Here is a 13716-nt window from a genome sequence, read left to right as displayed (position 1 = left end):
TATTTCAGTGATTTTTTCAACGAGGTCTGTTTCTGATTCCTGTATATTATTAATATTAGTGGGAGTCGTTTCAATTTTGTTAACGTATTGTAATTTCAGATTTTCCGTTTCTTCTAGTTTCATCGTGATTTCTGCTTGTTCTAATTTGTCTACTAGTTTTCGAAAATCTAAATCGGGTTCTCGAATTGAAGAAGGATGGGATGCTCTCTTTTTTATTGCTATTTTCCTTAATTGTGGTGTTAAGGTCATCATTAAGATTTCTGTCATCTTTGTGTTTTTATAGTCATGTGTATTTAGTGAGTATGCTTTTCGAACTAGTGTTTCGATTCGTACTGCTATTTGCTTGATGGTTTCGTTTGGTAATCTGCGAATTTCATTACATAAAACTCTTTGTTGTTGTTTGTTTCTTTCGGAGTCAAACATTTTTGAAAATTCTTGTGTAAATCTTTTCCAGTTTGATTTTATTTCTAGAGGTAGTACTGAAAACCATTTTTGGGCTGCGCCATCTAAGGTTGTTTGTATCAACGCTGTGCGTCGATGTATCCAGTTTTGATGTAGTGGCGTATTAATTGGTTCAGGTCCTATATTTAAAATCAGGTTTGCTGTTACTGCATTTAAATAATCTTCTACAGAGTATTCAGGGTCTGTTCCTGTGAAAACCATTAAAGGTTTGTTTGATGTTATTGATGATCCACCCATAAGGTATGGATTCATTGTCATTTGTAATGATTCTGCTGCATTTGGCATTTGAGAAAAATTTGAAAGTTGGTTTCTTGTTATTTCATGTTGTTGGAGATAATATGGGAGTGGTATTTCATTTTGCATTTGTGATGCTTGATACGAGTGTGCAGTCATTGGATTTTGTTGTTGAATTGGTTGAAAAGATTGTGTATTAATTGGATTTTGTTGTTGAATTGGTTGTTGATGTTGTGCATCTATTGATTGTGGAGAAAAATTTCTATGATTTGTACGTGTTCTCTGTATTCCTTGTCTACGATATTCTTGAGTATTTGGTGCAAATATATCTGGTTGTAAGAAATCGTCATCTGAGGATAAATAATCCATTTGATAAGATGTTTGTTTTTTATTTTTATTCTGTTGAAAAAATGGGTAATTTTCACTGCGATCCTGTGGAGGATTTGGTTGAAAATTTTTGGAATTATATTGGGCCGTTGGGTTATCCCAGTTTCGAGGTTTTGTATATTGATTAAAATTCCTTTGTGGTTGATAATTTGTTTTTGATGGATGTGTATAATTATAATTATGGTCTGCAAAGTTGTTTTTAGTGAATGTTTTGCGTGTTTTTGATGGTATTGTCATGGGTCTGTATGTTTGGTAATCCATATGGGAATATTTTGGAGCAACCGAAGGTTTAACGGTTGATTGTAAGGTTACCTGTGTTTGTGAAGGGTTTGTATTTCTTGGTGTTGTTAAATTTGGGCGTATTGGTGAAATACTTTGTTGTGTAGTTGTTGTGTGTACAATTTCTTCATTTATGAAGTGTGATGGTGTCTGGATATCTTGTTGAGTAAGATTCCTAGTTCCATTGAGGTTTTCGTTGTGTATGACTGTCGAGTTTAAACTATTATTTTGTGTATCGGGTAAAAATGTATTATAGTTTAATGGTGTTGCATCAATTGTTAATGGTATTACTCTTACATAATCTCTTATGTAAGATATTGTACCTATTGCTTGACTTGAGATTGATTGTGGAAAGCTTATAAATGCGTGATGAGACCATTCGGGGTCCCAAACATAATCTGATTGTTCTGTGATAGCGGTATCATCGTTCGAATTTTGGGGTCTAAAATTTTTTCTTGCTTGTGCAATTAAATCAATATTGTGTGTGAAATAATCTATTATGAACCATGCTAAAATTTTTTGTAGATCGTGTTTGGTATGTTGTGAAACGTCATCTTTCGTGAAATTTTCTTTAATGATGTTTAAATAACTAGAGAGTAGTGTAATTTCATGTCGTACTTTCAAATGTTTAGATGTTTCTGTCGGTGAGACATTTGTTAGTGGGATTTCGTTTTCTAATATCGAAATATAACTATATATTATTGCGAAAACTTCATTGGTGAATATGGAGTTTGCTCTTTGTGAGTTATGGTATTGGATGCTTTTTATATATTCTGAAAAAACTTTTGAAAATTCTAAATCAAGATCGTCTGTTTGAATTGTATATTTTCTATTATTATGGTTTGGTGAGGTGAATTCTATGGAGTAGATTCCATACTGTTGTGTTATGTTGCATATATCTTTTAGATAGTGATCTATGATTTGTCTTTTGATTTTTACATCGGGGAACTCTGTTTTGCATGGACTGATTCCGGGTTCAAATAAATTTACGAGTAAATTTTGACAAAATATGTGTTGTCCTCTATCAGTATCTGCGTCTACTATAAAAGGAAAGATTTCATCATCATCTGGAGTTTCGTCACCTGGAGTGTGCGTTGAGCTCATTTTTTCGTTCGATGACTGTTAATATGTAATTATTAATGTGTCGAATTGGTTGATTCCAATTGTATAGATGTACTGGTTTGTGTTTGTACTGTTTTTTTATTCTTCTTTTTCCTCTTTGTGATGAATTTGAAGTTGTTTCTGAGTCAGAAAAATATAATTGATCGTGAAGTGGGTAATTTTTATCTATTGATTCTTTTAGTTTGTAAAGTTCGTCTAAACTGTTGGTTTCTGATTCTGAAAATGCGTTTCGATTTTTTGAAAATCTTTTTCGTGTTATTTGTCTTTGTTTAGTTATTATTTTCCTCTTTAGTGTTTGTCGTTTTGTTCGAATGTATCCAACTGTTTGTGTATGAGGTGTGATTACAAGGTCGTATTTTTTGTTATCTATTTCACAATTGTGTAAAATGATTGTTTGTTTATTTCCTAGGTTTTTAAATGACATAAGGTTTAGGATGACGGATGCAAAAGGTTGTTAAATGATTTCTATTTTCCTAAACTGTTAGTTCTTACGATTTTTTGGTTAGCTTAACCTGGGTCTATTTGTTCAGGGTTGGAGAGAAAAGTATATCGATTCCGAAGAATGATTTTTACTTTCTCGTGACTAGTATAAGCTAAGGTGTTAACTTACTTAATCTTACTTAGGGGTAGTGATTGTGTTCAAGGGTTGGAGAATAGTAAATCGATCCACAAGGTTCAGGTATAATTAGAACGCGAGTAGTTCGTTAGATACTATTTTAAACTTACTAAGTCTAAGATTTATCCTGGGTCTGGTAAGAGGGGGGGTCAAGTGAAGGATGAATAACCGAAGTTCTTCACTGTTTATCCTAATTTGAATGATTAGTTTTGTTTTAAAAATTTCTATTAGTCTTGGGTCTTTAGAAAGGGTTGGGTAGTGAATCGACGTTTGAGGTCGTTAGACGCTAATTAAGTGGGTGGGGGAGAACAAAGTTGTTCTGTTTGATCCAAGGATAAGCCTTGATGATCAAATTTTAAATTTAATTAAGTAGAAAATGATTTAAGATCCAAGGATAAGCCTTGATGATCTGGTTTTAAAATTAAGTGAATTTAAGTTTTAATAAAGTTTTAAATGTGTGTAAAGGAAAGATTTAGTGTTTTATGATGTTAGTGAGTTGATGATTGCTGTTATGTTTTAGATGATGAAGCTGGAACAACAGGATGATTTATGATTACTAACCATTTATTGTCATGCTACTAATTTTTATTTTTATTTTCCAATAAATATTTTTCAAACATGTTTTGTATATTACTGCAGAGTTTTAGGAGAACGATCTAAGATCTTTTTATCAATCGTTATTGTATAATATTAATTTTGTTTAGCGCCTGAAATGATTTTGAAGAGTAACTTCAAGGTTTTATGTTTGCAAATGGAAATCTAAATTCATTGCAAGTAGTATTCGAAATATAAAAGTTTGTTCTGGCTTTTGCCGAACTATCATATAACTATACGGCAAGTTTCTACTTTGTCGTATGTCGTCTTTGGTTCGAGGTCTTCTTCCAATTCCGGGTAGTTCTATTATGGTTCGGAATATTGGCTCTGATCTATTGAGTCGGAGAGACATTTCAATTAAATTATTGTCGTATAACATTTTGTAAATGTTTTTGTCTAATTTCTAATCTATTTTTGGTTAATTCTAATCTAGTAAGGTCTTGTTCGAGACTTATGGTCGCACCAGATGAGTTAGGACCGAAGTGTAACTCATAGAGTAATTTCGGATAGGGTACACCGTCTGCTCGTCACGCTATCTTATTTTCGGCCGGATAGGTTCGTGCAACTTCTTAGTCTAATACCGATCCTAATCTTACTCTTATACTATCTAGTCTCAGGTTGTTTAACTAGTCTCTGCTAGGCTCAATAGATCTAGGGTATACTGGTTTATTGCGGCTGCTGAAGTGCTCGGGAGAGTCCAACTAATTTCTAAGTTAAATTCAAATCTCTCTGGTGCTGAAATTACAAGTAACTTCAGCACTTACAAATAAGTGGGTTGTTAGTTAGATGGATCATGATTGGTTAATATTAAATACTTTACATTGGTAAAACATTTAATTTATCCAATCATAAAATATAGTTTAGATCAGGTTCCATTAAACTTCTTTTTGATTTTCATGAAAAATTATCTAGGCTTCAAGGTTTCTGGACATCGTTTTTTTGTTGGTTGACGTTATTGTATAAAGTAATGTAGTTTTTTTAGATGGTTATGCGAATGTTTTTTGCTGGCTATAATTTGTTCCTTTTTTTCGTATTTATTTGTAAACAATGTCTGTAAAAATAGTTTGATAATTTTTGGCAACTGTTTTTAAATTCTTTGAAAAAATTATTTGCATTGTCAATCAAAGTCTGTTCGAAAGAATTTTTCAATTGTTTTTTATTTTTTTAATTTACAGATTAAAAATCACGGGTCTTAGAACGGTTGCCTGTGGAAATCTTTGATTTAATACGATCCGAGCTTATTTGGTGTGGTTGACAATTAATTTTTGTTGTCGCTCGCTGATAAGATAGTTTATAATTTTGATCCCACTCTCTAAAAAATTCCAATTGTTAAGTTTTTGTTGCAGAATTTTTTGGTTAGTAGAAAAAATGCTTTTGAGAGATCGAGTAATGCGCATGAAACAAACAAATTTTTGCAATCAAATGATTTTCTAAATGATTCAACGCACAAAATTTTTGCATCAATTATTGGAAAGGAGGTTTTGAAAATTGCTTCCTAAGTTATGTGATAGAAGTTATTATTCCGACTTTCGATACGAAAGTAACGGAATATTTGTGCTCGGGGTGGGTTTTTTTTTCTTCAGACAAATTTCGACTTTTTAACTAGCCATGTTTGACGGAATTTTTTTATATCATTCAAAAGGTATTGTTGTCTTGAGCTTAAATTTGAAAAGATATTTCACCTGTGATAATTTTTCGTAAAGTTATGAGGGTTTAAATATTGCCATTTTGGCCATTTTGGGACAATTAACGCGCGATATAGTTCGCGCTATTAACGCGTAAGCGGAGATTTAATCCGTCTTATAAATCGTTCCAAATTGGTTGAACGAAACTGATTTGCCATATTTGATTTGTTACAAGGAACGAAATCTATCTTTTTATACTTTATATGGCGTGTGGGGTGATGATTTTCAAAAAAAAATTCAAATTTTAGAAAAAAAAATTTCATTTTATATTTTTCATTTAATTTTTTTATGCTATTACTGCTGCTCCGTAAACCTTAAAACGCAGTCGGAACATTTAGGGCTTCGCCCTGATACGAGCAGTCTTGTTCATTTAAGTGTTTGTGTAAAAATTTTTTGATTAATTTAGATAGTGCACTAGTTTTTGGGACCGGTGTATATTTTTTGTAGTATTTCGGGATTGTCTTTGCGCCGACATTTGTTCTAACAATAGTCTCAAGAAACAGAAAGCGTTTCGTGCCGCTATCAGCTTCGCACAAATTTTATTTTATACTAGAAACAACCGCTATGCACAAGGCGATGCGAAGTTGTAACTCAATTCTCATATAGAGGGCACGGCTTTACAGGCATGAAATTTTGACCTTGTTCTCAACTTTTTTGTCAAAGTCCTACAGCAGCAGAGCTCTCCAAGGCAGACTGACCAGTTGTTCCTAAGTTTATGCACATTTTTAGAAAGAAGCTAACGTTTCATAAGCCTTTTGTTTCATTATCGTGTCCCGAATGCAATTTTCCAGGTAACCTTCTTTTGCATCTTTTGTTTTGAAAGCTATCAGGTGTCCCCTCGCTGAGTCGCTGCGTTGTAACCTTTCAGGACATCCACCAGCGTGTTCATTTGAAGGGGCAGTTGGCGAGGCCATTAATCGACTAAAATTAACGAGCGTTAGCTTTCCAGCTACACGCCTTTTGCAATGATTCATATTCAAAGGCTTAAAAGTACTTCAGAACATCTTCCATCAGTATCTTCCTTACAATGTTCTTCTTGCTGGTTTTTCTGCTTTTGATAGGAAAACCAAAATTTCGGTCTTGCTTCCCATGACTATTCCACCTAACATCATTTTTATGCCGTTGATTCGTTTGATCAGTTTTTGATTGCTTTTTCTTTTTACCAGTCTTGTACAATTTTTGCAATTTATTGTGATTTTCTTATTAATTGATTTGAAAAAATATTCCGTTTGGCTTCCAAAATTGACATATAACTTGCTCATTTATCTTTTGCACTTGTCTAAGTTTCCATAAATTTTAACCATTGATCGAATCAGAAAGAATGACAGCTTTGATTTTAACCCACATGGCGCTTCACTTCTGACAAAACCTCTTCAAAAAACGCTATTTTTTTGCACATACGTTCCTGTTTTCATAATTAAGAGTTTGTAAGCATGTACAAAACCTAATCAAGGTACTCTAGCTGCGCTTTTAATCTTTTGTCTACTAGATAATGCGGGCACTTTTTTCAAGAAGAAATCTCACTTTGACAGTATAACAAAAAGAGCTGCTCTTGGGCGGTTTTTGTTGGGATTGAAAAAAAAGGTGGAGCTTCCAGCGTGGAGGAGTTGTCTTTCGCCTGCTTCAACATTCTTGTCTTTTCCTTTTTCTATCTGGTATTTTTCGCTCAAAAGCAAGTTTTTGTTTTTTGGACTCAAGACTATTGAATCTTTCCTGTTTTTCCATCTTCATCGTCAGCGCACCCTTGGCATAGTCGGTTCTGATCCAAAAGGTGATTTTTGCGTGCGTTCTATATCTTCCTCTGATAGACTGGGTATAAAATGAACGCCTGTTGCTTGGTTTTTGTAATTTTTTATCATAAAATTTTTTTCCCTCCAAATGCCTTCAGAGCGCTTTTAGTCAATTGCCTTTCTGGTGGGATGAATTTTTTGTGAATGTGAAGATGAGGCGAATTGCATTCACTCTAAAACGGTAGCAATCCTGCTCATGAAGCACGGTTTTATTGTGTCGGCAAACGCTGCTACTCGTATCTCGTTAGTCCTAAAGATTCTCAGCCGTGCTGCATATGCTACGGAAACAACTCCGAGCAACAATTTTTTTGTCGAGGGAAACTCCGGCACTGTTCAGGTAGTTCTTTCAAACTGATGTTGACCTGATTTTCTTCTTAATTTTTTTACGACGTTAAAAGTCTATGGTTTTTCCTTATTTCTTCGTTCATTGTAGTAAATCTGAGGTTCTAAAGCTTTGGGCGCGCCTCGAGGTGCCCATTCTCAACGTCAGCTATTCATTTGCAGAAGCGATCATTGAAATTATTATTGAATAGTTTGGGCTCCACACTTTTTTCAAGCCGGATCTTCTTTCATAGATTCAATTAGGAAATTTTGGACGCATCAGTTGAGTTTTGATCCAACAATCACAGATATCTGTTCCAGGTGTTGCACCGACCTTGTAAAAGTTCCCACCAATTTTCGATTCGTGAACGCAAAAGTCAGCCAGTCACAAACTCAGGATGATCAGTACAGGATGATCAACCCTTATAGCCAGGAAAAAAAAGCAGTCAAAAGCAAACATCCAGCATTACGCTCAAGTTTTCCACTGTTGTGAAACTATCGTCTGTCATTGCTCGAAATTTGTTCTATTGCAGTATATACTTTAACAGAAGGTGTCAGGTTGGGGGTACTGGAGGAAAGCTGGAGGAAGCACAATAAAAAAGAAGCTGTCAGAAAGAGGTAGACACGACGTTAGAAAGAAAGAAAGACAGAGAAAGAGAGAGAGAGAGAGGGAGAAAGAGATAGATCGACACTGACAAACTGTTCATTTTGATAAACTCAATTGAAGTGGTGTTTTAAAATTTTGTAGATGTTTTTTTGTTGCTTAGTTTGTAAATCATTTGTTGTTGAACTTGATTTAAAGAATAAAACTTCGACAAGCCTACTCCAAAACTCTATATTGTCAAATAGCATCGCCAAGAAAGTGAATTAACTTTAGCTTTGTTGAATTGCTGATTTGTTATTTGGTGCGCAGACCAGTAGGTTTCGGATCAGACTTAGGTTATGAGATACATGATTACTTATATTATGCGCTGCGATATGTTGGCTGATATAGACAGAATTGTTGTCATTGAAAAATACTTGGAATATCAGATATTCGTTCAAAGCATTACGCACTAGCTAAAGTGTCTAAGTCAGAGAAAATAGTGTTTTCAGTGAAAAAGAACTTGTGAATTTTGCAGAGCAATTTGAGGCTAGAACTTTTTCTAATAAATTGATTAAAGTTAACGATAGAAAAGTAGACGAAAAAAATTTCGCATTCAGTGCTAGGAAAATGCTACTATAACACAGAGAGAAGCATCTTTGAGAAAAGGGAGGAAAGTTTAAGTTGAAAAAGAATTGCGTGTTCGGTATGCGTTGGTCCAATGCTCAGACAAAAAATCTCTTTGATTTTTGAGACCTCATTAAGTCCAGAGTAGTAAGATTTGGAAAATTTTGTGAAAAAGGTCTCAAAACGCTGAGATATCGATACTGCAGCAATTGATTTTAGTTGAACCTAGATTAGAATGAAAGCTAATAAGAGTGAAGTCGATTATATCGCTTGAGCTGGTTCGAGCACAAGTTTGAAACATACCTCACGATCGATTGAGCATGGTCAAAACAAACTTCGAGCACGGTCGAGCTTGGTCAAAATATCACCAGAGCACGGTCGAAACCTATCTGGAGCACGGTCGAAACATACCACGAGCACGGTTGAAACATACCTCTAACACGATTGAAGCATACCTCGAGCATGTTCGAAATCTGAAGCGAGCAGGCTGAGAAATATTTCTTTTCGGATTTTTTGGTCAAAAAACTGTTAAAGAGATGCATATAGCAAAACAATGTAGAATGAATGTCTTAAAAATGTCCAGTAGCTAGATCAGCATATTTGCCAACTATATACAGGACCGCCATATATAAGCATTTTTAGGGCAACTACAAAATGATCACAACGAAAAGTAAAATCTATAAAATTATAAGAAAAATAATCAATCTTAACTAAAATTAACAGTCGTCAACATATTATAACAATTAGTCAAATGAGAAGCGTTATCAATTACCTTGAAGCCGAAATAAAAAATCGTTTTTGTAAAGTAAAGAAAAGTTTTCCAAATTTGCACGAATCGACAGTTTAAAACAGTTTAAAATATATCAAAACCATCGGCAAAAATTTGCAGAGACACATAGAAACGAAAGCTATATAATTGATTTGAAGATTTTAATATACTTAATCTCAAACCTCCAAACCAGAAAACTCCAAAACTCCAAATCTTCAAAACTCCAAAAATTAAAACAGATGCGTTTCCATACACACATTACATATAGATGCAAACATACATACACGTATACCAACTTTTTTAATTACACATATGCATTCAAACAATCTTACCTGCATATTAACAGCCCCGGGCGCTGAAAATCCAGCACAGTCAAATAAAATGGAACATTTTTGAACGAAGATGATCATTGCGCCGCAAAATTGAACTAAAACTGGTATGTTTGAACAAGTTTGGTTATGTCGAAAGAGTCAAGATTCTGTAAAGTCGAATACGTTCAAAAAATTTGAGCAACTTCCAACAAAGTCGAAAAATGTCCGGTAAAATTGAGCAAAATTGAGCAAAAATAAACAAAGTCAAGTAGTGTCCAGTAAAGTCTAACAAAGGCGAAGACGGACGTCGTTCGGCTGAAAAAACCGAAAACAGACATCTTTCAACCGTTTCGTTTAAATCAAGACTCGAGAAACCCACTCAAATACCTCAATTAAGCTCGAGCACTTAAATATGGTTGAGCAGAAAATTTGTAGTCGAGATACTCGAAAAATATTGTGCTTTGGTTGAGAACGGTTGGGCACTTTTTCTTTCCTAGAGCACTGTTGAAACATATTTTGCTTGAGTCGAACACGGTCGAGCACATTCTTTTCGGTCGATCATGCTCCAACTATATTTTGCTTTGGGCGAGCACATTCGAGTACATTTTTTGGTCGAGCACAGTCGAAACATATCTTGCTGGAGTCGAGCACGGTCTACAACATTTTTTTAGGGTCGATCACAGTCAAAACAGTTTCAGCTCGGGTCGAGACGTTCGAAACATAAATTGAGCACTTCGACCCGGTTAGTAAAAAGACAGGCTAAAGCTCACAATTATTTACTTATATTTTCATATTCAAAACTATTTTTGCGGAGCTATACCACTAACTCACGGACACATCTAGGAACCTTCGTCTTTCAAAAGTGTGCTACAAATAACAAGTAAATTTGATTTCAAATACCAACTAAAGTTTCAGTTTAAAAGGTTAATTTTCATCCAGTCTTGAATGAAGAACTCAAAAGAACATTTCGTATCCTTTTGCAATTATAATCAGATCTGAGAATTGCCAATAGTCTGCTTACAGTAGAGTAGAAAATGGAAGTTAAAGATAAAGATTAAAAAAGAGAGGTTAAAGTTATAGTCTAATTAAAGAACGTGACTGAACTTTCACTAGTTGGCTCTTTGAACCAACTTGGCCTGAAAATAAGGCGGAATCGTAGTAATGCCAATTTTTGCTTCTAGAGGTGGAACAAATTCAGCCGGACAAATCTTGAACCTTCTTAGAAGGTTTGCGAGCACTAAAAAAAGTTCCGTTCTGGCAATGTGTTGACCGGGACACGCTCTAAGACCGGTCGCAAAGGACGTCAAGTGTTCATTTCTTGCGTACTTTTCGGAATCGTTGAGAAAGTTTCTCGGATTAAACTCGAGAGGATATTTAAAATAGTTCCCGTTTTTGTAATTCAGAGCATTGTGTGACATCATTCGGGTGCCTTTTGGGATCCTGTATCCGTGAAAGTTTTCAACTGTTTCGTTTGCCATGTGATCAATCGTCGTATATGACGTCGGCGTGAATCGTTGCGACTCGTGTATTGTCGCCATTAGGTAATCGCAACTCATTGCCTCATTCAGTGATATAATCTGGTCACGCGATGGAAACATCCGTTTGAGTTCTTGGTAAACTTTTTCTTGGACGTCAGGGAAATGAATCATATTTAGAACAGCCCAAGTTAAAGTTATTATTGTCGATTCTTGACCTGCCAAATACAATTCCCACAATATGTATGGGATGTCTTCCTCCAAAAACGGTTTTTCACTTGCACTTTTTCGAAAATAATCGAATTTTTCCCACAAGATATCGGAAACACATTCAGGTTCCCCGCGTTCTGATTTCATTTTAGTTACTCGTTTGTTATAATTTTCAACAATGAAATGAAAAAGTTCGCCGCGAAGCCTGATTAGTTGTTTTGTTTCGAACAAGTGTCGGCTAATGACGAACGGCAGATACCAGTGTTTTTTGGTGGGGTTGAAAAGCTCGAACAATTTCATGAGATCCTTGTTTCGTTTTGAGCTTCGATGGCTGTCAAAATTGTCATCGAGAGAGAAGTTGAAGAGAAGTTTCGAAATAGAGTTGTTTGTGACGAAAGACATTACTTCCTAAACAAGGATTCCAGCTATTTTTGCCGAAAAATTTGTTGCCGAAAAAGTTTTTGCCGAAAAAACTTAGCCCTATTTTTCATACACGGCTTAAAAAATCGGAGAAAAAAGGAAAGGGATTTCTTGGTTTAATTCTTGGTTTAATTTTTTCTTGGTTCAATTTATTCTTGGAAAGGGATTTCTTGGTTTAGTTTTAGTATTTTTAATTTTTAAACACCCCTTTTCAGGCCAATTTTGCAAAAGAAAATACCGTAGCGCAGAAATCGTTTGGCTAAAAATATTCTTTTAAAAATGTTTTATGAGAGCACCACTAATTAATTTGGTTGACCCAATTATTTAAGCAATCATTGGATCCGCACATGGTTCCATGTAACCCTTATTTTTGTCATTCTCGGTTTTCAGTCTTAAGTAATTCTAAGTTTCACCTGAATGAACAAATTTTTCTCAGTCATAGTGTCGAGATAGTTCATCATCAGTTCCACTTCTTTTTCGACTCCTACCGAAAATACCGACTTGTCGAAAACTCCGAGCGCCTTGAAAACTTTAAACAACATGGTTCTCTTCGATCTCGAGTCTGCTCCGCTTGTAAAAGACACGCCCCTTTCGAGTTCCAGTTTGGCTGCCAGAGGAACAATTGACCTTGAAGAGAACCTAGGGTCATTCCAGACTTCCTTCGCAATTTCGTAATCTCTGAACCAAACATCCCAAATTTGATCACCGGCAACTGACAATGAAATAAGAGGTCCGTATTTTGAATGTAATTTCTCCATTTGGCCAAAAAAGAGGTGATTCAAACTCAAATTGTGGCCATTACCGACTATCGGCAAACATAAAGGCCCAGGGGGAAATCTGGACGGCCTTGATTTTTGCCAAATCCAGAAAATTAATACTAAAATAGCAAAACCAACGAACTCGAGCATTTTCTAATGTTAGACTTATAAGGTTGAATTTTCAATTTCTATATAGAAGTTTGCCTTTTAGCTTTCTTGAAAATCAACTTTTTAAATTTATGAAATAATTCTGACCTTCAAATTTGAACTAAATCAAAAAACGTCTTAAGTTTTATTTGCTTTTTTCCTCTGAAAAATTACATGGAAGATCGTTGTTGAATAAAAAAAGTTTTTTTTTGTTAAAATTTTGCTCGTGAAGTGAAACTAGGCAAAAATGAAAGTCTCCGAAATAGTGCAATTGTTTTGCATTGCTCTTTTGACAATTCAAATGTAGTTTTGAAATTTTGATCGCAGTTTTAAAGCCCTTTTACAGTCTCAAGGTCAGAATTATTTCTAAACTTGAAACGTTGGCTGATGAATTTGTTAAAAGCTATAGTTCTTAATTGAAGACCGGACAAATTCCGAACAAGATTAAGTCAGTACGTTTCAGGACAAGTTGAAGCATATAAGGTTCAGAACAATAGTAAGTGAATACGTTTCAGGAAAGTTAAAGCAAATAAGATTCAGAACAAGATTAAGTGAATAAATTTTTCGACAAGATTATAGCTTTTAACAATTTTATCGGATAACGTCATAAATTTTTGAACTAGTTCTGAACTTGAAACCGTGAAATTGCGTTAAAAACTGCAATCGAACTTTCAAAACTGCACTTGAACTGTCAACAGAGCAATGCAAAATGATTGCGCTTTTTCGGAAAATTTCATTTTCGCCTAATTTCAAGAACACAATTTAAAAAAAATTTCCATGCAATTTTTCAGACCAAAAATTGTCAGCCACACGAAGGCGAACGCGGAATTTTAAAGAAGTAATTTGATTTAGTAGAAATTTATTACCTTTTTCGAAACATTTGTTAAAAGTTTATCATAGAATTTAAAAGATAAGTTGTTTTTATC

The 13716-nt window shown here is 34.7% G+C and overlaps 1 protein-coding gene across 3 annotated transcripts; it reads right to left on the bottom strand.

The window, feature by feature from the left end:
* Positions 1–10647: 10647 nt before the first annotated feature.
* LOC134841337 (cytochrome P450 2E1-like) lies at positions 10648–13716 on the bottom strand. 3 transcript variants are annotated; one of them, XM_063857257.1, is made up of 3 exons: positions 13657–13716; positions 12299–12762; positions 10648–11873 (listed from the first exon to the last, which is right to left on the bottom strand). In XM_063857257.1, the coding sequence occupies exons 2-3, from the start codon at positions 12641–12643 to the stop codon at positions 10890–10892; spliced, it is 1329 nt and encodes a 442-aa protein (XP_063713327.1). In that variant the 5' UTR covers positions 12644–12762; positions 13657–13716; the 3' UTR covers positions 10648–10889. The 3 variants fall into 3 exon arrangements, with proteins under 3 accessions (XP_063713327.1, XP_063713328.1, XP_063713326.1); XM_063857258.1 differs by lacking the exon at positions 13657–13716 and adding an exon at positions 13584–13601; XM_063857256.1 differs by lacking the exon at positions 13657–13716 and having other exon boundaries at positions 12299–12858.

The sequence above is a fragment of the Symsagittifera roscoffensis genome, chromosome 3 (genome assembly GCF_963678635.1).
Source record: "Symsagittifera roscoffensis chromosome 3, txSymRosc1.1, whole genome shotgun sequence".
NCBI lineage: Eukaryota > Metazoa > Xenacoelomorpha > Acoela > Convolutidae > Symsagittifera > Symsagittifera roscoffensis.
This window is presented reverse-complemented; position numbering and strand designations above follow the sequence as displayed.

What these genes read in the sequence shown, in the direction of transcription:
- LOC134841337 (XM_063857256.1), bottom strand. Translation starts at nt 12,793, where the DNA reads ATGCTCGAGTTCGTTGGTTTTGCTATTTTAGTATTAATTTTCTGGATT. An exon ending in AGAAAAATTTGTTCATTCAG is followed by an intron (nt 11,874 to 12,298) that starts GTGAAACTTAGA and finishes ATCCTTGTTTAG; the next exon opens with GAAGTAATGTCTTTCGTCAC.